This window comes from Canis lupus, chromosome 34 (genome assembly GCF_048164855.1).
Source record: "Canis lupus baileyi chromosome 34, mCanLup2.hap1, whole genome shotgun sequence".
Lineage (NCBI taxonomy): Eukaryota > Metazoa > Chordata > Mammalia > Carnivora > Canidae > Canis > Canis lupus.
Genome location: NC_132871.1, coordinates 16,918,289 through 16,942,971, shown reverse-complemented (window position 1 = coordinate 16,942,971; position 24,683 = coordinate 16,918,289). Strand labels below are relative to the sequence as shown.

The 24,683-nt window shown below is 39.9% G+C and overlaps 1 protein-coding gene across 1 annotated transcript in view; it reads right to left on the bottom strand.

Moving 5' to 3' along the window:
* Positions 1-24,683, bottom strand: part of LRP2 (LDL receptor related protein 2) — a 196,265-nt gene that overhangs the window by 8,865 nt on the left and 162,717 nt on the right. Inside the window, exons 62-74 of the mRNA XM_072811537.1 lie at positions 23,853-23,975; positions 19,996-20,124; positions 15,362-15,493; positions 14,108-14,239; positions 12,143-12,286; positions 10,576-10,741; positions 8,788-8,916; positions 7,346-7,566; positions 6,364-6,540; positions 3,815-3,934; positions 1,480-1,570; positions 616-683; positions 309-426 (exon numbers count right to left, since the gene is read on the bottom strand). Coding sequence (XP_072667638.1) covers positions 309-426; positions 616-683; positions 1,480-1,570; positions 3,815-3,934; positions 6,364-6,540; positions 7,346-7,566; positions 8,788-8,916; positions 10,576-10,741; positions 12,143-12,286; positions 14,108-14,239; positions 15,362-15,493; positions 19,996-20,124; positions 23,853-23,975 — 1,750 coding nt within the window. The remainder of the gene's footprint in view (positions 1-308; positions 427-615; positions 684-1,479; positions 1,571-3,814; positions 3,935-6,363; positions 6,541-7,345; positions 7,567-8,787; positions 8,917-10,575; positions 10,742-12,142; positions 12,287-14,107; positions 14,240-15,361; positions 15,494-19,995; positions 20,125-23,852; positions 23,976-24,683) is intronic.

The window sequence follows — 24,683 nt, the reverse complement described above, 5'->3', positions numbered from 1 at the left end:
GGAGATCTAAGAGAGCCCACTTGGCACTTGCAGGAATAAATCCTGGCCCATCCCACAGACTGTGCTCTAGCCTACCCTGAATGCCCACCAGTGGGCACAATCATTTGAATTATAAAATGGGATTTGCACTCAGGCTTCAAAAAAGAAGCATTTGATTACGAAGTTGTGATTTGAAATGAATGCTTTAAGTTCATCACTTTTTGTTTCTGCAGAAAAGGTAAGCTGCATGCTGTGCTTTTTTAACTTAAAAAAGAAAAAAAAAAATCACCCAGGCTTCTAAAATCAGTATTTCCCATAATGAAACTGACCTCGGTAGCTTGGGCAGGGAGGGCAAAAGGGAGCCAGTCCTCCTGTAGTGGAAAAATCCTAAGGCTGCCAGAGCTCCAACTATGATGATCAAGATGATAGTCAACAGCACTGCCACTGCTGCCATCAGAGAGGGAATAAGAAGTGACCATATTAGCATGTGGAAAGGGAAAGGAACCAAAAGACTTAACAGTGGAAGCTGGAGGTAGGGCCAATCATTCTTGGAAGCCCGAGTTAAGTAGAACATAAACAGCATTCAGCTTAGGAGCTGTGGGGCATCTCCAGGTTGCTCACATTCTTAAAACTTACTTGTTCCTGGAGGGACGCCTTTTGAAAGCCCTATTTCACAATATTTTCCCATGTAGCCACTGGGACACCTGAAAGTAAAAGAAGAATTGCTCACAAGCTGTGGCCGACTTAGGCTTCCGTAGTTGCTTTACGAACACATGAGGCAGAGAGAGGTTTGACTGAGCAAATTACATGGAGAACAGTCAGTTTATTCTACCAAGGGATGGATGATGGGCAGAGAACAGCAATCTGACCTTGAAATCCACTTTCAGTGGTGTGGCTATGACATCTACGGGATCATCAAATAAGCCCGGTGGTGTCTACCCTACAGAATTCTTCAAGAATAAAACTGGGAACCATGATTGTGTTCTCTCTTCTGACATGTATTCATTAAATACATTTTAAAGACCTCCATTTATCTTGCTCCATGTAAGAGCTTTCTCAATAATTCTTTTTTTCCAAATCTTTAGCCCAATCTCTGCTCATCAAGAGTATTTGGGCTGAAGCAGCTCTGCTGACAACTGGTCTCCCACAATCCAAGCGTAATTAACACCAGATGAGTAGAAAAATGGGGTCATCACTTCTCTAACTCCTTGTTAGAGTTGGCCCACAATCCTCTGGCATCTCCTGGGGGAGTGTTGGAGATGCAGAATCCTGTGAACGAGATGGGCATTTGATCCAGATGATTCTTATGCACAGGAAAGTTTGAGAAGCACTGCCTTAGTTTTCTGTCGGACTCTCCCAGGGAAGGGCAAGCTGGTCAAGATGTGAAAATTAGTGAACTGGCCAGGTTCTTGCACTTGTTTTTTTCTGGCTACTTTGTCTCACTCAAATTCCCCCAGAAGAGACAAGGCCTCCAGCTCAGACCTCAACATTCAGACTTACTTGCATTTGGGGAGGTCATTCTCATCAAAATAGCAATTTCCTCCGTACATACACCTGCATGGGGGGGGCATGTTGATGGGACTTTCGATGGCTGCAGAAAGGGAAAGCCATGCATGTGTTAGTGTTAGTCAGCCACGTTTGGCAGAGCACCCAAACCATGCAAATCTGCGTGGGCCCAGGGTCAGGATGGGGAGCGGTCGGGGTGGGGCAGCGAAGCAGGTGCCCTATCAAAACGTTACCTTCCACTCAAGTCCCCAACGAATTTCTTATCAGTAATAAGGTTTTGGAAAGTAACATACATTTGGTGGAAAGAAAGAGGCAATTTATAGCATTTTTTCCCCCAAGATAGTAGAGAGATGCTACACTCCAGAACGTACATTAACGTTTAAAAGAGACTTGTGGTAAAGGAATCTCTTAGGACATTCATGTCCTCATGCGAAGTTCTCAGAATTCTCCTCTGCAAGCCCAGTGAAACACAAAAGTTCAATTTGGGCACACTTCAAAGTCTCGACCGAAGCTTCCAAAGCATCAGAGAGCCATCGATCAACTGACAGAGACACACAATGCAGAGGCATGAATGCCTGGCAGAGAGCTGGTTAGAGATGTCCTATTTTTTAAGCCCTCCAAAACTGCCCTCTCTCTGGGCCCCTGCTCTAATTCAGCCCCCACAGACTCCCTGGTTGTGCCTGATGGGGTTGTTAGTGTTCCCACAGCTCATACCTAGAAGATGCTCGGTGAGTATTTATCATGTGTTCACTTATTTCAGGAGCTCAGATGTCCTGCTAGCTCAGTCCCTCAATCTGAATCTCTACTCAGATTTTACTTTATCAGAGAGGCCTTCTCGGAACTCTGTGTAAAGGCAAGCCAACCCCCACCCCACCCTCATCCCTCTTTCCCTGCTTTAGTTTTCTCCTTTTTTGTTTTCACCACCTGCCATTATATATCTGGGGGAGGGGGGTGCTCTGTTTATTGTCCTATTAGAGTATAAATTCAACAAGCACAATCTGTTTGTGTGTTCACTCCCAGCACTTCGTTATCTCCCACATTTAGTGCCTGGCACATAGTAAGCACTCAATAAATACTTATCAAGTTAGCTAATTAATATACCAAACCAAGACTTCATATGGAATGACTAACCACCATCAGCATGCTCGCTTTGGTTAAGTTCTTTCAAAAAGTGAATTACAGTAAAATTCACTTGGCAAGAAATATAAGTGAGGAAAGTAGTAGATGAGGTGACAATTTGGCCAACACTATCCCTGAATGTGAAATGGCAGTTAAGTGTCAGAACCAATCATCATAGGACAAATGTCAAAAGCTTGGAATCATTGTTTGGTTCAAAATATTGCTGAATATTGAAATCTTGCCAGTATCTCTCCAGTAGCCTTGGGGATGAGAGTAGGGACAGGGGAAGGGGAGCAGGGGAAGCAGTTTTTTCCCTTTAAGTTCATTCTCTAAACCTGCCAACTTCTCAGCCTCCTTGGGAAGAGTAAAGGTGGGGCCTGTATATCTGCTTTGCTCCCCCTGGTGGCCAAAGGTGGGTAAGCAAGGCCCCATCCACTCAAACTAAGGGACCTGAGCCACAAAATGGGCCACTAGTCAACTGCAGGATGATTTTTTAATGTGCGTTATTAAGAATTGGACACTAGGTAGGGACGCTAGTCATTCCCCATGGTTTATACACGCCTTAATTTAAGAGTCATTGAAGAAAGGTATTGCCAGGAATAGATCATCCACAGCCCTTGGGATGAGAAACCACTGCTTCCTTATTCTGGCCTCCATCTCCCAACAACATAAGGTATCTTTTAAAATGTGGCCCTTTTTCACTCATCACAACTTTTAAATGAGCATGTGTGGAGAACAGTGACCCTCCTCTTGCCTTCCCATCTGTACTGGATAAGGTCCCCCACCTTCAGGAACCTAGTTCCTCACTTGAGGAACTCCAGTTAAGGCCGATTGAATTATAGAGCAACAGATATCCAATATGGGGTAGAGAAAGGAGGTAAAGGCCTTATAGAAAACCCACTTCCAAATATCTTTACAAAACAACACAAGAGTAGATTTGAGGGGACTGAGTCTATACAGATCCAAGCAAATAATTCTCAGCAATCATTGGGACACCAGTTCTGTTTGGCTCCCTAAGTCCCACTCAGCTTTGTTCATATTTCCCTCTCTCTCATCCCTCTGTTGAGCCACTCCCACTCCATCCTTCAAAGGACCCAGCACACAGGGATTTTTCAGGCTCTTGCAGAAGGTGAAATGCAGATAGGGAACCTAGTGAAGAAGGCAGAGGAATATTCCCAGGGCCCCGTGGCTGCCCCAGCAGTGCCCCTACCTGCGTTACAATCAGTGATGCTCCCTTCTATAAACGTGGAGCCCTGGGGGCAGGCACAGCTGTAGCCTCCGGGTCTCAGGAGGCAGAGGTGACTGCAGACATTTTTACAGCGGTTGGGCACTGGAAAGCACATGAGAACAGTGGTTAGGGTCTGAGGAGGGAATGAGTATCCCAACCAAGGATATGCCCATCAACTGAGTTGTGGCCCTGCCAGGTGAGATCAGAGCCCAGGCAGTGTCCCAGCCCCTGGAAGCCACATGCCACTCACCTCAGTTACACTGCCATCTCCCGGCCTCCCCACCAAAGTGGCACAGTCCCTCCATCCTAATCCTGTATCACTCACATATTCTATGGCATTACTTATCTCCTCCCTTGTCCTGGCAGGTTTGGAAGGTAGGTGTTTAGTCCACTGCATGACCTCAAAAACTAATTAATGCAAAGCACTTTGAGATAGTTCAAAAGACCAGTAAGACCCTATTATTATACCAAGATTTGTCATTACCATAGATCATAACGTATCCAAATCATATATTAGATATGATTTCCACCCCCCCTTGTAAGAGGACTTTCTTCTGGACTTTGGTTCTCCTACTTGCAGGACAAGGGAATTTAAAGCTGCAATTTCCAGAATCACCTGGGAACGATTCACAACTATTGATGCCTAGTCACAGAAATTCAGATTTAAATTGGTCTAGGATGCAACTCAAGTGTTACCACGAAAAGCTTCTCAGGTAATTCTGGAGTCTTCCGAATTCTACCTTAGCTTATGTTATGATATCTCCAAGGTATAGACGATCTCTAAATTCCTTCTCAGACTAACATTCTGTCAGAATGGTTAATGGGCTGATTCTCTGTCACCCAATATGTAACCACAGACATAGCAAGGCTATAATATAATAAACCATATTCCAAAGTCGCACTCAACATCTGCCCATCTTCTTCAGCAATCTAGAGCAAAACTTTTCAAACTTGAATGTAATACAAATCACCTAGGAAATCTGATTCAGAAAGGGTGGGTAGGGCCTGAATGTCTTGCATTTGCCACCAATTCCCATAAGATACCAGGGCTACCAGTCCATGGCCCACACTTGAGTAGGGCCTTAACCAGTAACATCAGCATCAGTTGGGAAGTTGTTAGAAATGCAAATTTTTAGGCCACTCAGGCATATTAAATCAGAAACTCCTTAGGTGGGGCCCAGCAATATACATTCAACGAGCTCTCTAGATAATTCTGACACATGCTAAAATGTGAAAACTATTGGTCCAGAGTAAAAGCTAATCTGGCACAGCTGGGCTAGGTCTCTGGCCTACACAGTAATCAGTACTCTCTTATGGGGGCCCAGCTGACTCCAGATATTCCTCTAACTCCTAGGTAGCCTTCTCTACAAGGGCCAGAGAGCGGCTCATGATAGGTACTGTGTTCCCCCTCCTGTCTTTAGAACTGCCCAGCACAAGGGACCCAAGAACATGGAAGACATAAGAGCTATTTTATCAGTGGGGTTTCCTGTATGTTAGATGAAAATAAAACCTCTTTATACAGTTTTGCAGATTAATTGAAGTAACAGATGTCTGAGTGAACAGTTGAAGGGAGGATTGGACTTACAGAGCTTAATAAAAGTCTATTTCCTTTCCTCACTTCAAGAATTTCTCTTCCCTTTTACCTGACTCCATTTGATGGTGAAGGATGAATTAGAACACGGAGACCTGATGAAGCGTGACCCGCAACTAAGAAAATGGGACAGTGGGGAGGAGGTAGAAATGCATATAACTGACAGGTTTTTAAAAAATATATTCTTATTTACTCATGAGCGACACAGAGAGAGAGGCAGAGACACAAGCAGGCTCCATGCAGGGAGCCCAATGTGAGACTCGATCCCAGGTCTCCAGGATCAGGCCCTGGGCTGAAGGCGGCGCTAAACCACCAAGCTACCCGGGCTGCGCGTGACTAACAGTTTTAACCTGAGGCTCATGTAGCTCAGGATAACCTGACTAGCCTAGCCTTGGAATTAAAAGAGTATGTAGGGATCCCTGGGTGGCGCAGCGGTTTGGCGCCTGCCTTTGGCCCAGGGCGCGATCCTGGAGACCCGGGATCGAGTCCCACATCGGGCTCCCGGTGCATGGAGCCTGCTTCTCCCTCTGCCTGTGTCTCTGCCTCTCTCTCTCTCTCTGTGACTATCATAAATAAATAAAAATTTAAAAAAAAATAAATAAAAGTGTATGTAACACCGATGATGTGGATGAAACCCGTTGTAACCCACCTACACCTAGCAGGGGGTGGATGCCTACTGGATTCTGTGGTCCAGAAGTATATACCTGTAACTCCAACGAGGACTGAAATATTTTTACTTCATATCTGCTGGTGATGTACATAATTACATCTGACCTCCAATTTTATCTTTCTGTGGTCAAAATGGTTAAAACACACACACCTTTCATGCACCAAGAGATCAGACTATTATAATCCACTACCACTTTCCAATAATACAGCCATTAATTTGAAATAAGGTTTCCAGATAATAAGGAACATCTTATTCCAAGGTTGGGGTTACCTGATCGATCATATCTATGTTGATGGAAGATTCGAACTTGAGTGAGCCATGGGTTCACCATCAGCATTTTCTCTTTCTCATCTTGCCCAAATTTATCTTGCTTCCATACTTCTCCCTTATCCTTAGATATCCAGTAAAACTGGCCTTCAAAGATGTCCAGACTATATGGGTTCATTGCTGCTTAACCACAGAGGGAAACCAAAAAAACAAAAAACAAAAAACAAAACCCAAATTATTGAATAGAAAGTTCCCTACCTCTCTTTTATATCAGGTGTCATTATGCTTGAATTAAACCCTAATACAATGCCTTGATATTCCAGGAACATTCAGGCAGACCTTCTATACATGTGACCACAACAGTGTGCTATTTGGGAGATCAAGATGACAGACATTAAACTAGATTAATGCCTGCTGGTTTATGGCAATTATAGAGAACCTGCTCACTTTCGAGTTGCTGATCTAATTTTATTTCTGGACAATAATTTGAATGGCAGAGATTCTGGGTCTTTTTCTTTGAACATAAGACAGCACTTGTCGGATAAAGCTGATAGATAATGGATTGCTGCAATTCTGCAGAAATCTGGATAAGAAAACAGAATGTTTCTTTCCTTCTAGATGTTTCCAGTTGTACATAATAAACAACTGAGCATAATAAAAACAAATGGGTCTAGAAGTGGTTAGACATGGATTTCCATTGGTACGCATGAAATGCCACTTAGGGCACTCAGGGCAACTTAACAGGAAACTAGGTTATTTCAATTATCTGTTAGTAAGAACACCTTTTAAAAATTATGTTAAAAGGACCAAAGAAACCTTAATTATTGCTAATAGATTCATTTGCATCTAAATCAGCAGCTGCGGGTTGGAGGGAGTGGTATCTAAGAAACTGTATCCAATGAAGATCACATTGCTTCTGGAGAAAATGGGCAGATACTAGAAATATACTTCGTGGTTATATATTAAATTCTAACCCATTTCTAACCTGCATTTGCAACAATTCTCCTATCAGTCCCATCATGTTTTATAGTTTCAATATTGTTCTCCTTGAAGTCACTCCAGTAGATCCGGTCATTGTTCAAATAATCAATGGCAAGGCCAGTTGGCCAACCAAGGTTCTCTTGAACCAGGGTTTTCCGATGCTGTCCATCCATCCAGGCAGACTCGATTTTAGGTTCTCTGCCCCAGTCAGTCCAGTACATAAGCCTGCAACAGAAGGTTTTCTCCTTTTAAGATTTCATCTAGTGAGGCGTCTCCACTGAAGCAGAGCATAAACTTCCAACAGGGAAATCAACTGTTTTTCATAGAGGTCTGGGTGCTAAGTGATGCTGTTTTTACACTTTACTTTTTAGAAGATGGGGTGAGAAGAAGAGGAGCCAGTGCATCTGTGGTCTATCCTTCCTTAAAACTTTCTCAATAGAAATTGCCCAGCCCTGTTCAAGTATATATATTCAGACACTTTAAAATGTATAATTACAAAAACTGTTCATTCTTCATAAAATATTTATTGAATGCCTATGTGTTAGCAGCGCTATCTTGCATTTGAGATGCATCAGTGAATAAAATAAGGATTCCAATTTTAAAATGGATTATTTTGCATCCAATTAATAATTATAGGAGAATTGCATAGGCCAGGGATTACATCACTTCAAATACCCGGAAAGGACCAGGCAGGCAATATAAATGAGCGGAGCACAGCAGTTATGAATATCAAGTGATTGTGAGAGCAAGGCCTTGTCTAAAAGTTCCAGGCAATACTGCATCAAAAAAGGTATCCCTACTGGGGAACCCAAGTGGCTCAGTTGGCTAAGAGTCCAACTATTGACTTAAGCTTAAGTCATAATATCAGGGTTGTGAGATCAAGCCCTGCATCAAGCTCCAAGCTGGGCGTGAAACCTCTCCTTATCCCTTCCCCTCTCCCCACCTCTCTAAAAAAAAAAAAAGAAAGAAAAGAAAAAGAAAGGCATACCTACTTAGTATTATCAGTTCTGATTTTTCAAGCCAAAAATACAGCATATTTTTTAACATTTTTTAATGTTAGTAACTAAGTTTTCAAAACCTTAAAGCTCTGTTTAGTCCAATATAGCCATATTTAGCCTACCAGCCACCACTTTGCAGCCTCTAGTCTACACCAATCATCAGGTAGAGACCAATTCTTCAATTCTATTGAGAAATGCATGGATTTTAGACCAACTGGGCTATGCAAAACGTGTGGCCAGAGGCCTTCCCCTTACACAGTATCAGTCTGAAGCTTGGCTAGTTCTAAATGATCCTTAGGGCATACTATAATTCTTTAAATTAGTCACAGATACCATTCCAAAAAGTCCAAGGACAATTTTAGTACCATTAGGAAAAAAATAAAGACATAAATTTTTAAAAATCCACAGGAAAATATCTAGAACATGAAAGACTCCTTCAAGTACCTACCCTAGTTTGGGATTCACAACCACTGCAGCTGGTTGATCCAGTCCAGTGGAAATCAGCCACTTTCTGTACCTCCCATCAAGTTTAGCCACCTGGATCCTTTTGCTTTTGGCATCTGACCAGTAAATATGCCTAAATTCAAAGGGACAAAGTTAAATATCTATAAAGTGTAGACTGGTCCCTTCTGAGGGACAGGTTTGAAGATGAGAGCATTCAGTTTGGAAGCTGGGGCCAGTAAGACAACTACTTAGATACCAATGAGCAGATGGGAGTCGCCCTCTCTCAGGAATGCCCCAATCTTCAGCCAAGGGTTTTTGTAGTTACAAGTGGAAGAGTAAGGGATAGAGGAGGACTCCTGCCTCATCAGCCATGATCAGTGATGACGGTGTGTCTCACATCTGGCATTGCTATAAGACATGTACTTCCAGGTGGGAAGTCGTAAGGCACTGTTTAGCTGGCCCTTTAATTCCAACTATGAATCTGTTTCTGCTCAGTCAAGAGCCTCACTGGAATCAACTACAATCAGGCATCAGCTCTAAGGATGAGTGGAAATTGCCTTTCCAAAAAAAGAAAAAAAAAAAACTTAGCAAGGCCATCCTGCCTTATTCCACTACTAGGGTGGCGCATCTCAGTCTCTTATGAGAAGGAAGATTTCTATCAGCTTCTTCACTCACTCGTTCATGAAGGCTGAGAAAGGAGTAAAAACTTCAAACATGAAGACAGATCTCCTATTGCCTGGCTAATTTTCAGAAGGCAGTGCTAAAGTCTATAGAGTTTCAAGTTACTGACTCTCCGAGGCCTTGATTCCGGATAGAAAATGCTGAAATGAGTGCCCTGATAGCCTGTGGGCACAGCAGGGACCTAATTAACTTCTTCAGAGATGTTCAAGTCTTCCAGGAGCGCTAGACAAGTTGTTAAAAGGTGAAAATTAATTTATGCTGCTAATGACTCTCCAGTCTCCCAGAGGGCAACAAGCCCCTGAGCCTTCCCTCTCAAACATTTTTTTATTATTCATTCATTTTCAAGGAGATGGGGAATTCTATGAATGTTTGAGCTCTGATCCTAACATAATTGCTTTTCCATAAATGTCACTTACGATGCAAGGCTCTTCCTTGAAGAAGTGGCTTATGAACTTTTCCACATTGGTTTGCATTTCCTGCGTCTACCTGATAATAAACCTACTTAAGGTTCATATTTAGGGATCATACAAAATGTCTGGCTCTGGTCCCTGAGGTTCTAGAAAATCTAAAAGAGCAGAACAAAGCTGACACCACTATTAAACCAAACCCAAAGATTAAACAGGAAAGTCAAATTTCCAATCTGTTCAGACAGTACAGCGTGCTGAAAACACAAGATGTGTATTCCTGCTCCTCCAAATAATTACCATAGAGAAAAATGTTTCATCTCAACTGCCTTGCTGGAAGAATTGGGAAGCTGTTCCATTTCTTCACAAAATGAATAGTGCTACCATACTGAAAGTTATAATTTTGGAATCCAAAACTCTGTTGGATAAGAATGCTTTCCCGCATATAAAATCTTGACCTTGGTGCTTTCCCAAACTTTTTCATGGAATACACAGAACATAGGAAATGAGAAGATTTATATGACACCTCAGGGTAAGCAGAGGTGGTTACTGGGGCTAGAGCAAGCCCAGGCATCACCCAGCTGCACCAGTGCCATGTGCTACCCATAGTTGGACCAGCTTAACTCACATGCCATGGCAAGCAGTAGGGAGGTCTGGCCAGGAAAACAGAATAGACAAGAGGGGAATGAGGCTATGGCTAAACTTACCTTCCAACCCAGTCCACTGCTAATCCATCTGGTTGCATTATGTATTTCAGGTTCAGGTTAACTTTTGACACGAGATTATTAGTACCAGATTCAAAGTTGGGGATGTAGGCACGTTTGATAGCACCAAAATCAGAGCCATGCCCTAGCACAGTATAATATACAACACCTGCAAGGCAAGACACACAGTTGAGTTCCATGTTAAAAACATCAAGTAAGGGTGGAACCAGGGTCTAATTAGGTGAACTACCGTTCATTTATTGACATCTCTACTTCCTATAAGAGTAATAATTCAATTACACTGATTTGATCAAACCTCAAGACATCATACTTGAGCTACTAGCTACAAATACTTTCAACTGATAGCTTATTGATACTGACTTAGCTGTCTCTATTTCAAGGTAACTTGCTAAAATATATTTCAGCCAAGGGGCTACATATTCTCATTAGGATCAAGTTCTAGTTTCCCAAACAAAATGTATAGATAAACCAGGGGCAGGCTATTCAATAACCTGTAGTAAAGGAGCTATGTAGATGAGGAGTCCTATTTTCTGTATAGACTAAAGGAGAGTAGACAGCAAACAACTTAAAAAGCACAGGAAGACTGTGAAGGTCTTTGCCATTCTTGAAGAGTTTATTGTATTGAGTAAGTGTGTAAACACAGCCATAATAAATCTTACATAGCATAGTTACTGATAGTTTGCAAAGCACTTTCACATCTGTTTTCTCATTTCATCTTCAAAGAACTCTCAGAGGTAGGCAGGCAGACAAGATTACTGTCCTTACTTTACAGATAAGAAATGGAGAATGAGATAATTGTTACAATTATTTAAGGTTATAAAGCTTAAGAGATGAGGGTAATAGGCATAGAAGATGAGTTTTCTGATTCCTGCCTCATTACCATCTCCCACACACCCCACAGAGTCATGAAAGACTCAACAATAAACATTTTTCATATTTTCATCCATTGAACTAAATTTCTAAAGCAACCATTGCATACACTGTACTAGATGTTGGGTCAGATGCTAGGCTTGCAGAGTTGAATTAGATTCAATCCTGTCTCCAAAGAGCTCATGGTTAAAATTCAGGGAGAAAATTATGTGGAGAGCTGTAACTCAGTGTAACGTGCTTTAGTAAAAGCACATATAAAACACTATATAGGCTCATGAGTGAGCAATTATGGAACTGTGCCCAGGAAGGATTATAGAAGATGTCAGAGGAGATGACATTTGAACTGAGTCTTTGAAGTTTGAATAGAAATTTTGAAGGGTACAGTGACAGGGAAGAACAGTCCCTGCATGAGCAAAGACAAAGAGATATTAAATAAAGGGATGAGGTGGTCCTAAAAGGATAATCCCCAGAGATGGGAGAAGGTTTGGTTAAAAGTTGAGAAAGCTTTGCTGGAACACATGGCCACACTATGCCCACACTCCAGAGCATGCTGGATTAGGAGGAGCTTCCTCTTCCACTCATGCAATAAAATTCACTCATTAAAAAACAGATTCTCCAAAGACCTTACAATTTAATAATTCAATTAATATCGATGACAGATGCCAAAGGTCATACTCACTGAGACCTATGTCTTCAGGATCCCAATCATAATCAATAGCCTGAATACGTTCTTCGCCTTCAAGATAATCTGAGAACTTCTCAGATGAGAGATTATATTTTCGAATCCGGACATTTTCGGGCAGTAGCAACAAAGGAGGGTTACCTGTAAAAAAAGACAAGGGCTGCTTTATCTGTTTGCATTCTATCTGAATTCTTTTTTATAGAAAGTAGATATAAAATAGCATTTGTTTGGTTTGGTTTTTTATTTAAATTCAATTAATTAACATATAATGTATTATTGGTTTCAGGGGTAGAGATCAGTAATTCGTCAGTCTCATATAAAATCCAGCACTCATTACATCGCATGCCTTCCTTAAGGCACCCAGTTACCCCATAAGTTTTTATAGGAATCTGACTACCTTTGCTAATTAATAGAACTAACTATCCAACTGGGGTGGAAAATCTGTGACTATGGACATTCTTGTCTCCATTTTCAGGTGGAAAGCTAATATTTCTGTTAGGGATGTTGTTCTTTACTCTTTGTCCTCTGTGGGTAAAGGTTTAAAGCAAGACAAGACTGAGACCCCTAGATAGTGTCCTCTTTTCCACTGATGTTTTTCTTTACTCACTGACAATAAAATAGACAAGATTATAGACAATCTCACAGAAGAAATACATGTACAGTCCTACTAAAAGTTTACCAGGATGTCCTCATTCCTTACTCTTTACAGACAGATTTTATGATTTTTTAGCAGGTAATCAGCTCCATGACTCAATTCATCTTCCAGCTAATGACAAAAACAGCTTGTTCTTGTTCTTACCCAAAGCAGCTATTTCAATGGTGACTCATCCTGAGGTGCATTGTCTAGAATTTTTAAATTTAATTTACTTTCATAATGTCAATCGAATCTCATTTGAGTAACTTTTGAAAGTTCACTTTATATATTTCCTCTGTCTTGACATTGTGTTTTATATGACTATGAGCATTTATTTCAGTCATCTCCTTAGTTAAAGACTTAAATAGTTTTTAATTTGCTGCCTAATTACCAGACCAACTGCTCAAATGCCTTTACCCTAGTTTTCATTTAGTGTCAAAAATGTTTGGGGGGTAAAATATTTAAGTATGCTAATCAGATGCATGCTTTAAAAGCCCAATTTGTATGAAGAAATTGAACAGCCATTTTACCCTTAATTTGCAAAGTAAAATGTTATTTCCTTATCAAATTCTTTAAACTCTAGCACAAATTTCAAATTCAAATCTATAAGACTTGTAAAGACCTATAACCCTTGAGGGGATAAGCTGATTTAGATCAGACCCTTGGAAATTTGAACTATATAATACTTCTGCCACACAGTCTTTCTCTTTTGTCCTTTCTATTTAGTACTTATTACTGCTTTCTATGAGGCCCAACTCTCAGATACCAGCATTAACCTAAGATGTAGAACTAACAATTGAAGTTATAAATGAGCCAGACTTTATCTGTGATCGGCAGCCCATGAACAGTAAAGAAGATTTATCAACAGAATGGCCTTGATTTGCCCCAAGTGAATATGACTGTTTTTTGTGATCCATTTTGAATCATAGGGCCTCAGACCTTGATCTTGTAGTGAGAACTGGAGGGCTTCATTAATCTGTCGACCATCATTGGACAACAAAAGCAAGCTTTTGTTGTCTTAATATTCTGGAAGGCAACATCTTATCCAGTTTTTGAAGTTTTACCAAGGTGGACAAGAGGCTCAGCCCAGAATAATAAATAACGCTGACTCCTATTTTAATTCCTATGTATTTGCGTGGGATTGTAGTTATTGTTTTCATCTGGCAAGAGAGAGGAGAGAAGAGGCTGGATGGGCATTGGAAAAGAAGTAGCTGGTGAATTAACAATAAGACTCTGAGAGTGTAAAGTTTATTTTCTGGTATACTGTAATCATCAAAATTTATTTCTCTGAAAGTCAACTGATTAATCCCAACACAAACCCATCATACCATCAGCAGCGCATCGTTTTCCATACTGGTCACTCACAGACCTGAAGCCTTCGGCACAGGAACACTCATAACTTCCTTTGGTGTTCTGGCAGTTCTGGGGACAAACCCCAAACTGCTCACATTCATTGATGTCTGCAGATAAAATAAAAGCAAATATGCAACATCTGCTCCCAAACATTCCTTTGAGGCCTCGTTCCTGTTTAAATCCATAGTCATAAGCAATGAAGCCTGAGGAGGCTGCAGATGAAGATAAGCCATGTTGCCATCATTTGTGGAGCACTTATTAAGCTTCAGATATTGTTTCACATGCTTTTCAAGCTTGTGCCTCATTTAATTCTCCAAAATGACTGCAATATGGACAATTCTTAAACCCAAAGTCCCAAAGAGAGTAGGCAATGAAGACAGGGTTCGACTGCAACAGAGTGACTATGTGAAATAGCAGAACAAAAGTTCCACTTTTGGAGAGCAGCTGTGTGTTGGTGTTGCATGGTACCACCTCCCTTGGCCTAACTAGTTTCAGGAAAGGGACTTGTTCATTTGGTTTCTTCATTGAGTTCTTAAGTTTCAGCTTCCAAAGAACAAAAGAATGGTCTCAATCATCTGAGTATGACATGACACATCATGAGTTAGAAACAGCCAATTCAAATAATGAAAGACACTTAAAATGATACTCATTCCTTACCATCTTGATAAGGTACCTTCCAATTTCATACATTAGATCTCACTTATGTCTAGCATAAGTAGGTGTGTAATAAATATGTGTTGTTGGACTTTGAGGAAGAAAGTAAAACTTGTGTTTATTTATTTTTTTAATTTTGATCTCCCACACTGATACAATAAGCAGTCATCATTTCCAAAGCCTTAGGAAATCTTACCAATTCCACAGACATTACTAAGAATGAGCTATCTGCCTAACCATCTGCTAGGGACTGGCAAGAGAGCATGGAAAAAAAGTAATTGGCATTCCCAAATGTTGTGGATTTTTTGTTCATGACCCAAGAAATTAGTGAGCAAAACCTTAACATTTGTCATCATTGCTTATATACATCATGAAAGTACAGCTTACAGTCTCAATCAGAACTGATCATCACCCTCTAACAGTATAATTATTGGTGCACTTAAGTATTTTAATGAACTAGAACCAAGAGTTTAGTTCTATTAAGGGAATTAAACAGTGGTTAATAAAAGAGAATGAATGGAGAACCTAAAAAGTATGAGGATCTCCTAATGGGAATTGTAGGAAATATACTCTACCGTCACAGGAGTTTCTGTCCAAAATACTGGCTTTGAACCCAGGTCTACAGGAACAGATAAAGCCTCCTTCATTTAACTGTGTACAATTTTGTTCACATAGATTCTCTGCACATGATCTTTCTTTTCCTGTATCTGGAGAAACAATCTTAGCATTACAAATGAAAGACATAAACCTATTTATCCCACCTATCAAACCCACCTGACATGTGTATTATATGACATCTCAAGATAACCTCTTTCTGTAAGTCTTTGTAGAGGACCGAAGGCCTTTGTATTCAGATATCTGGTAATGGACTGGATGTCATTTATACAATTGTATATAATGTTAGATCCTTGAGGCAATCTTCCCTATATTCAGCACTGCTAGGCTTCCCAGGGCATCTAATTCCAGAGTCCAGAACCATGAAGTCAGGGGCTCTTTAAAACTGTAACTATCTGCTCCATAAACATATATATATATATATATAGTATATAATATAAAAATAATACACGTAATATATATCCTATTAGATGTGTAATAAAGGACACTGATACAGTTTAGAACAACATAACAAATAGGAAATTATAAATTTATAAGAAGACCAGTTGAGATATGTGTATACATATATATCAAGTGTTAGGGCACAGTAAAATGCATATAGTTATAAATCATACAACTACTCTAAGAACCATGGGTGGCATACATGGAAAGAAATTTTGCAGTAACATGTATGAACCAAGGACTTTAAAAATATTCATACTCTGTTATCCAGTTATTCCATGTTAATAAATTTTCCTTCAAAAAGAAAAAATGTGCAGTATGATTTATATGTAAGGATTATAAATTGTTGATAAAATTTTGAAAACAATTTGAACAATTATGGTTTACTCTATTTTATCAAATCTAAGTAAGACACCATTAGACTCTATTGATGCACCATTTTATGTAATGCTAAAATAGAAAAACTGTGGGACTTACACTATGGCAAATTATCAATTGAAGAATGATCCTTGTTTCAGAGACATTTAAATGTGAAAATAAACACGCATCTTACAATCAATGAATTATGATTATCTACATGAGGGACTGCTAGGCAATCATTCAAATTCATGATTTCAAATGATACTTTTTTTTTAAGATTTTATTTATTTACTTATGAGAGACACAGAGAGAGAGAGGCAGATATAGGCAGAGGGAGAAGCAGGCTCCCTGCAGGGAACCTGATGAGGGACTCCATCCCAGGACCCTGGGATCACAACCTGAGCCAAAGGCAGACACTCAACCACTGAGCCACCCAGGACCCCTCAAATGATACTTTGACATGGAAAATGTCTATAACAAAAACGGAGGATAAGTCTTTTATGCTAAAGATCGAATATATCTTAAATTTTTTAAATATTAAATGATTTTTGCACATCTATGCACAAAAAAGACAACCAAGGTACATCAAACTTAAGACTAGTTATCTTTTAGTTTATGGGATTCAAGTGATTTTACTTTTAATATTAATATGTTTTCTGGACTTTATAGCTTTCATAATCTAAAAAAAATTCAACAATAGTTGAATATGAATAGTACGAATAACCTTTGTTATCCCTGCTGTTCTGGGGTCCAGATACTCCAGGGCAGACTTTTAACAGCTCAGATTTCATCCTCATACTTGATTGCTCATCAGTGCCCTGAGTCCTTATCTCTGTCAATATCTGTCAAAGCCATGTTTTAGCCCAGGAGACTGTAGTATCTCCTGGTTCAATTCTTCCAAAGCAAAATAGATTTATATCTATCGGTCTCCTACAGTAGGAAATGAGAGTCCCTTAAGGGTATGATGACCACTTAAGTATATGTGGTTTAAACAGACTAAAAACATTGAGTTTCAAAAAAGAAAAATAACCACAAAATTAGCACAATAGCATTCAGTGAAATGCTGCCTCTGGAGTTTATACTTCAAAGCTATATACATGAAAGCCTTAGTTTAGCTCTTAAGAACTACACATTACTAAATAAGTCTATTCAGATTTTTTATTTCTTCCAGGTCAGTTTCATTGTTTTCTGTCTAAGAATTTGACCATTTCACCTAAGTTGTCCAATTTATTGACATAAAGTTTCTCATAGTGTTCCCTTATTATCTTTTAAATTTCTGTAAGGCTGGTAGTGATGTCTCCTCTACAATATTAATAAATGTGACGTGTTTTTATTAATTTGGATAGTCTTAACCAGTTACATAATCTCTTTCAGTCTCGTGTATAATTAGACTCTATAATCTCCTCCTACGTATAAAATCTATAACATGACTAAAAGGTCCAGAAGGTAAACATTTCTGGACCAACTGCTCCCCTGAGTGACTTACACTCTTACGAAGCAAGAGTCCTTCAAACAAGAGCAGAAGCCTTATAACACTTTAAGATTCTTCCTCAAGTGAGGAACTTATAACTTCTTTCAATAATGATCACCATCTTAATCCACAAACAACAGATATATCCAAACATATGACACTCTAAAAATAGTAGTCTCTCCTTTCCTGATCTTAAAATACTCTTTAAAAGCAAACATATGCCCTGAACACTCGATCCTGTTTAAAATGAAAAGAAGAGAAGGGCAAGAAAAGAAGAGAAAAGAAAAGGCAGTGGATTAGTAGCACCCAAGAGCTGGTATTTGACTAATTTGAGAGAAATCAAAAGAGAGCACAAACAGAGCAGAGGGGCAGAAGGAGAGGGAGAAACAGGCTCCCTTCTTGAAGTAGACTCCCAGCTGAGCAGGAAGACTGATGTGAGACTTGATCCTAAAACCCTGGGACTATGACCTGAGCTGAAGGCAGATGTTTAACCAACGGAGCCACCCAAGCACCCAAGAACTGGAATTTTGAATAAGAATTCTAGTCTCAAATTCTTGACCCACAGCAGTAAGACTGATTTGCTATCACATACTCACTTAATACCCAAAAAGAAATGCTCCTTCTATACCTAAATTAATATCTATGCCATTTATTTTCTTTAAATAAACCCAGCTTTTAATCAAATGTCATTTGAATTAAAAGCACTGTAGCCAATTGTAAGCTTTTTAAATATCAACTAAAAAAGGAACTAATATTTGACCCAAGCCCAACTAGAAAATACTCCAAACTCCTGGAACAGTTCACTTATCAGCCTCAGCACCAGAACTCAAATCTAACACCCAGTTTTGCAAACCCTGTCATGTTCATGCTTTTTAAAATATTTAACCAAGTCACATTACTATGTCAAAAATTCTAGGCCCCACTAGGAAAGTGTGTGAAATAAAGGGCAAATCAATGCATTTATGACCAGTTATCTTCCTTTGCAACTCACACAGGAGAAAAGCTGCCAAGAAATCCTTGGAATGTCTCAAGAAATAAGCGATTAAAGCCCAAGAAGTGGAAAATGTGTGAAGCTAACTAAGATGACTAAGTCACGGGCTCCTAGAGTTTGAAGAACTTTTTTATCCTATGAAGAAACTGAGGCCAGGAGAGGTCAGTTGATGCCCAAAAAGGCACAGCTAATGGCAGAGGAAACTAGAGGCCAGCTCTCCTCATCTGGAGTCACAAGACTATTTAAATTCTGCCTCTGCCACTCTGTATGACCTCAAGCAACTTCCTTAAGTTCTCTGAGATGTATTATACAGATAGACATAATAATAGCAACCCAATGGGGTTTGCTTGAGTGACAAATTAGATAATATATGTGCAAGGATTTCATAAGAACTCTGAAAGACTAAAAAGGTGTGAATTATTAACATGTAATTCTGACATTTCCATCATAATATTGAACTAGAAGCACCTCTTGATTGTGTTCATCATTCTTTTCCTACACAAAGTCCTCCTTCTGCTTTAAAAATAAAAATAAATGTTTCTCCCGAGGTACCCTGTGACATCCTCATCTTTATTAATTCCCCTTAGAAGCTTTTCCCCTAAGTGCCAAAGGATACTGCATTTGGCTTAAGGTGAAAAAATATACAGACAAAAACAAAATACATAGCTTTAAGATGCTGGGAGGCACCTAGTTAACTGGGAGGAGGTACTCTGGAGTTAAGTAGATCAGAGTTAAAAAAAAAAAAAAAAGTAGATCAGAGTTCAAATCCTTACTCAGCCTCTGGATGGCAAAAAGACATGCAATTTTTTCACACCTGTAAGACAGTTTCCTTATTAAAAAAGAAACTTAGGGGTCCCGGGGTGGTGCAGTCTGACTCTTGGTTTCAGCTCAGGCCATGATCTCAGGATAATAAGATCGAGCCCCATGTCAGGCTCTGCACTCAGCATGGAGTCTGCTTGGGTTACTCTCTTCCTCTCCCTCTGTCCTTCCTTCTCTGTGTGCTCTCTTTCTCTCTCTAATGAATAAGAAATCTTTTATTTTTTATGAATTAGAAATCTTAAAAAAATTGAGAGAGAAAATAATACCCAGCTCATAGGATTGTTACAAGGATAAAATGAGATGATTCATGCTCAGCACATATTCAGTGGTTAGCACAATGTCTGGTGTAGAGAAAATGCTCAATAACAGGTAGCTATAGGCTTGACTGCAGTTCAGAGCACAAAGTAAATTAAAGAGAAATACATGGTTATCATCTACTTGATGTTATTACATGCTTTTATTAGGTACACCTGAGTTACTACAATGAAATACAAAAATAAATATTTACTTACTGCAACCCGTTTCATCAAAATGGTCACCACAGTCATCGACATCATCGCATACAAGATTCTGTGAAATGCAATGTCCATTGCTACACTTAAATTCATTTTCTGTACAAGGTCTAGAGGTCGAAGCTAAACCTGTAATTTAAGAACAAAAGTTAAAGTCAAAGTCAAAACTTTCTTTTCTGTGGAACAAGATGCTTCCCTCTGTGGCAGACAATTAACTGCTCACAAATAAGCTTGTGCTTTCCCACATTTCCCAGTCTCCTTTGCAGTTTTTTGGGGATCATGTGACTAGTTCTGGCCGATGGGTGATGAGTAGGAAGCCATATATGTCGTCTCTGGACTGAAGCAATTAAAGCCCCTGTGTCTCCCTGCTTTGGCAACTTTGGAACCCATGTGTTTCGGGTGGCCTAGTTATAAGATGGAGAGGCTGGGCAACCTGCACTGGCCTTTACCAGGGTGAGAGTCTTCATTAGGTTCCACCACTGAGAGTTTGAAATGTGATGGGAGCAGAGTTAGTATTATAGTTCTGAAGAGTATAATAGTATACTATTCATTATACTATACTGAATAATTATTCTGAATAGTATATAGTATATATGTAAGGTACTTCCGTAATAAAAACCTAAATTATTTGGCACTGCCTTCACAGTCAGGAGGCAAGCAATGAGGAAAGGCATATTGGAGACAGGAGAGATGGAGACCCATACTATGCAAAGGCAATGCATTAGGTAAAAGTGTCACTTTGGAAAAATTGGAATGCAGACCACACTTGCTTATTGAACACGTCAATAAGGGAAAACAGGTGAGAAAACAGAATGTTAGTAGTGTGCACTGCTTCCCATTACCTGAGTTTGGCAAGGTAGTATAAGACAGAGGAAAACTCAGGGTAGAACCAGTTAATTTATAAGCAGAAATGAAATAAAAGAAAGTCCAGAAATTTGATGTGTGGGAGAAGCTGACTGCATTTAGATGCCAAACAGTAAGATTCTATTTCTGAATTTAGAAGGCTTTGAGATACAAATACCCAGTGAAACCTCTGAGTTGGATGAAATGACTACCCATCTATATTTCTAGGTGGCCTGAATTTAACTGATGATTGGTTGAGATAAAGATGCAAGGAAAACAAAGCAAAGAAATAAAGCAGGTTCAAAAATTGTCACAAAAGAAACACTAGGTGAGGTTATTGACTTTTAGAACTGACTGGAATCAAATGCATGAAAAGTCTGCTCAATTTCAACAGAAACATATGACCAAATGAATCAAAATACTGTGACTAGAATTCTAAAAAAGCCTTGGGCCCCCAACCTTTCATAAGCAGGGACTGGTTGAAAGCTGTGCAGCTCTTAAAAAGGGCTTACTTAAAAAAAATAATAATAATAAAAATAAATAAAAAATTTTTAAAAAGGGCTTAATTCTCCTGCCCTGTCTTCAGTTAAAGAGTAAAAAAAAAGACAAGGAAACACTCCCAAAGGGTGGAGTCAGAGACAAGTAGGGCCAATAGACAGAGTCACTCCTCCAGAACGGAGTCATGACCTCTTCAGTGAATCTCCTCCACTCCCCACTGTAGTGGTCTTCACAATGTCCGCATAAGGTAACCATATAGTTTACTCTCCACCTTGATTTGCTTTTGAGAGTAAAAGGGCACCGGTAATAATTCCACCAGGGCAACAGGCATAAATCAGACCTGTCCGACGCCTGTGGCACCTTTGCCCCTTGGTACCTCAGAACTGCTACAGATTGGTGAATTCCATGAGTCTTTAATTCTTTCTTGCCCAATGGGAATCTTTCTTTTTTTTTTTTAAGATTTTATTTATTTATTCATGAGAGACACACAGAGAGAGGAAGAGACATAGGCAGAGGGAGAAGCAGACTCCCAGCAAGGGACCCAATGTGGGACTTGATCCCAGACCCCAGGATCACGCCCTGAGCCAAAGGCAGATGCTCAATTGCTGAGCCACCCGGGCATCCTGAAATCTTTATTTCCATTATGCTTTCCCCGATCCACCACAATCTATTGGGGGCAGAGGGGCATAAATAAAACTTGTTTATTAGTTTATGTTTCTTCAGACCAAGAGGAACCCAATCTGCAATTGACAGCAGGACTACAGCCTATCATCCAGAGCTCCTGGATTTCAGTTACTGAATGGATCTCAGTCGTGTCCCCTATAGACAGGTTCAGGGTGTTCTATGCATGGAAAGAAAATTGTGAACGGATTTTTAGTGACACAAGGGTAATTGTGGTAGAAACCACTGGTATTCATTAAACATCCATGTACTTCTCTACAGTCTCCCTTGCAGTTAGACTGGGGCCATGTGGCCAGTTCCAACCAAAGGACCACAGGCACAAGCGAGATCTAGCACTTCCATGCCCAGGAAATTAAGAACCTGTGTGCCTCCTTCTGCCTCAGCAACCTCAAAGACTATGTGTTGCAGTTGGCATCATTATAGGACAAAGGAGAATTGCCTCATCCTCAAACTTTAAATCAGCCTCTGCTACCGGGGCGCCTGGGTGGCTCAGATGGTTGGGCATCTAACTCTTGGTTTCAGCTCAGGTCATGACCTCAGGGTTGTGAGATCGAGCCCCACATTGGGCTCTGTGCTGAGCACCGTATCTGCTGGGGTTTCTATCTCCCTCTGCCTCTCTCTGCCTTGTGCTCTCTCTCAAATAAATAAATCTTGAAAAAAAATTCAATCCCTGCTACCTCAAGCCATTTAAATGCTGTGGTTTGTCTGTTGTGAAGGTAAGTAATGATTCCTTTGAGTAGCATCCTACTCTTTGGGAAGAGTAAGTTTATCACCCCTTTTAGCCACTGTCAGATTTGACCACATGCAATAATTGTCTGGCTCCATAAAAAAAATGGCAACAGTAATAAAGGAAATGGAAAGAGAAGGGGAGAAGGGGAAACCTGCTCAAAATTCTAAAAATGTTTTTATTTCTGGGTTTTCATCCTTTTGTGTTATGCCTCAAGTAAACATAGGAACAATGTTATAACCATAGGTTCACCTCTGCCCAAAAACCAAAAAAACCTTAAAACAGTTCCTTCTAGTAGGAGAACTGGTAGTGAGCATTCTAAGGTCACATCAATACAAAGGATAGAAATGAGAAATATTAGCCATTTGTCTAAATTTTCCCAAATAGTATCCTTTTAGAGAATAAAGTAATTGGAGTCAAGGGAAATCATTTTCCTCACGACTTTTCTCTAGGTAAATTACCCAAAAAATTAATCAACTCTCCCCTTCAATGGATAGATCTTAAAACATTCTCACAGTGGGAAAGCACAGGTTTTTTTCAATATCTGAAACATTAAATGCAACCAGTTTGAAACTCCTATCTTAAAATAATCCATTATTTTTCTCTTCTGGGAAATTAATTTCCATTTTAAAGATGCATGTAAGACAAGCTCTGTTAACACCAGTGCTGTCTTATTTAATGTGATCTTTTCAGCTGGGCATTAAGAAGTTCATATGCCTAGATTAACAATTAGTATCTCTAGGCTGAAAAGTGACCAAACCTCGTTTTTGAAAATAAATAAACCATTAATTTGTGAAGCGTGAGGCAACTAGTATTTAGTGTTTGTCCTCAATTTTCTCCAAAAATCCTTTTTGAATACTTAAACAGAGACTAAAAAATTAGGGGACTTGCTCAACTGAAACAGTTTTTCAATAAATAAGCAGGGGAGAGATGCATTGGAGTAACATTGTGTGTTTATGCGGTCTGTAAACAGTTGTCAACAGAGATCTGCCATCATAGATACAGTTCAAGCCTCTACAGAAAAAACTGAAATCCCAGAGGTACATTTTGCAAGCTGCAGACAACTCTGGGGGCCCTTAGTTTTTCCTTCTTTTTCACTTTTGCTTACACTGCTCCTCTTTCTCATCGCTCCCATCTCCACAGTCATCCACATGGTTGCACAGCTCATGCTTATAAATACAGCGATTATTGTCACATCGGAACCGGTTTGGAGACTCACAGGACACATCCACTGAAAGTAAAGATGGAAAAACAAAAGTACAAGTTAAGAGTAGAACATAAGGTATCTAAAATGCTCCCATGCCAGCATTAGGTTGGCTCCATTCATCCATTCATATGTTCATGCAATTAACCAATCGACAAATACATCCTGAGTATCAAGCACACACCACAGCACTGTGCTAGGAACCAGTACAATGCAGAACAAGAAAGGCATAGTCATTGTCCTCATAGAACTTTCATTTTATCAGAGAAACAGACTCTGCAAATTAACTGTTCAATGGCAACTGTGAAAAGAGCCACAAACTGGACCTGCTATGATAGCATCCATTGGGGAGACCGGATATAGATCAAGGGAAGAAGGGATCAGAAAAGGCTTCACTTGGGAAGTGAGTCAGGAAGGAGCATAGCAGGTTTTGGACCTGAATCAAAGTCTCTGTAGCCAGAGCATGGAATGAGAGGGACGATGACAAGCTATGAGACTGGAGAGGCTGGCAGGACCAAACATGAACTCTTATCCTAATAGTAAGGAGGCCACTGTTTGCTCCTCTGACTACAATTGTCACTGACCCTCCAGAGTATGAAGTTTCACACCATGACAGACTTTCCTTCCCGAATTCCCTCACCTCTTACGTTTAAAGTCACTATTTCACAATCAAACCCTGACTCATCTTGTTGTCCAGAGATAAACTTCTAGCTGATGCTTCTGCACCTATGAGGC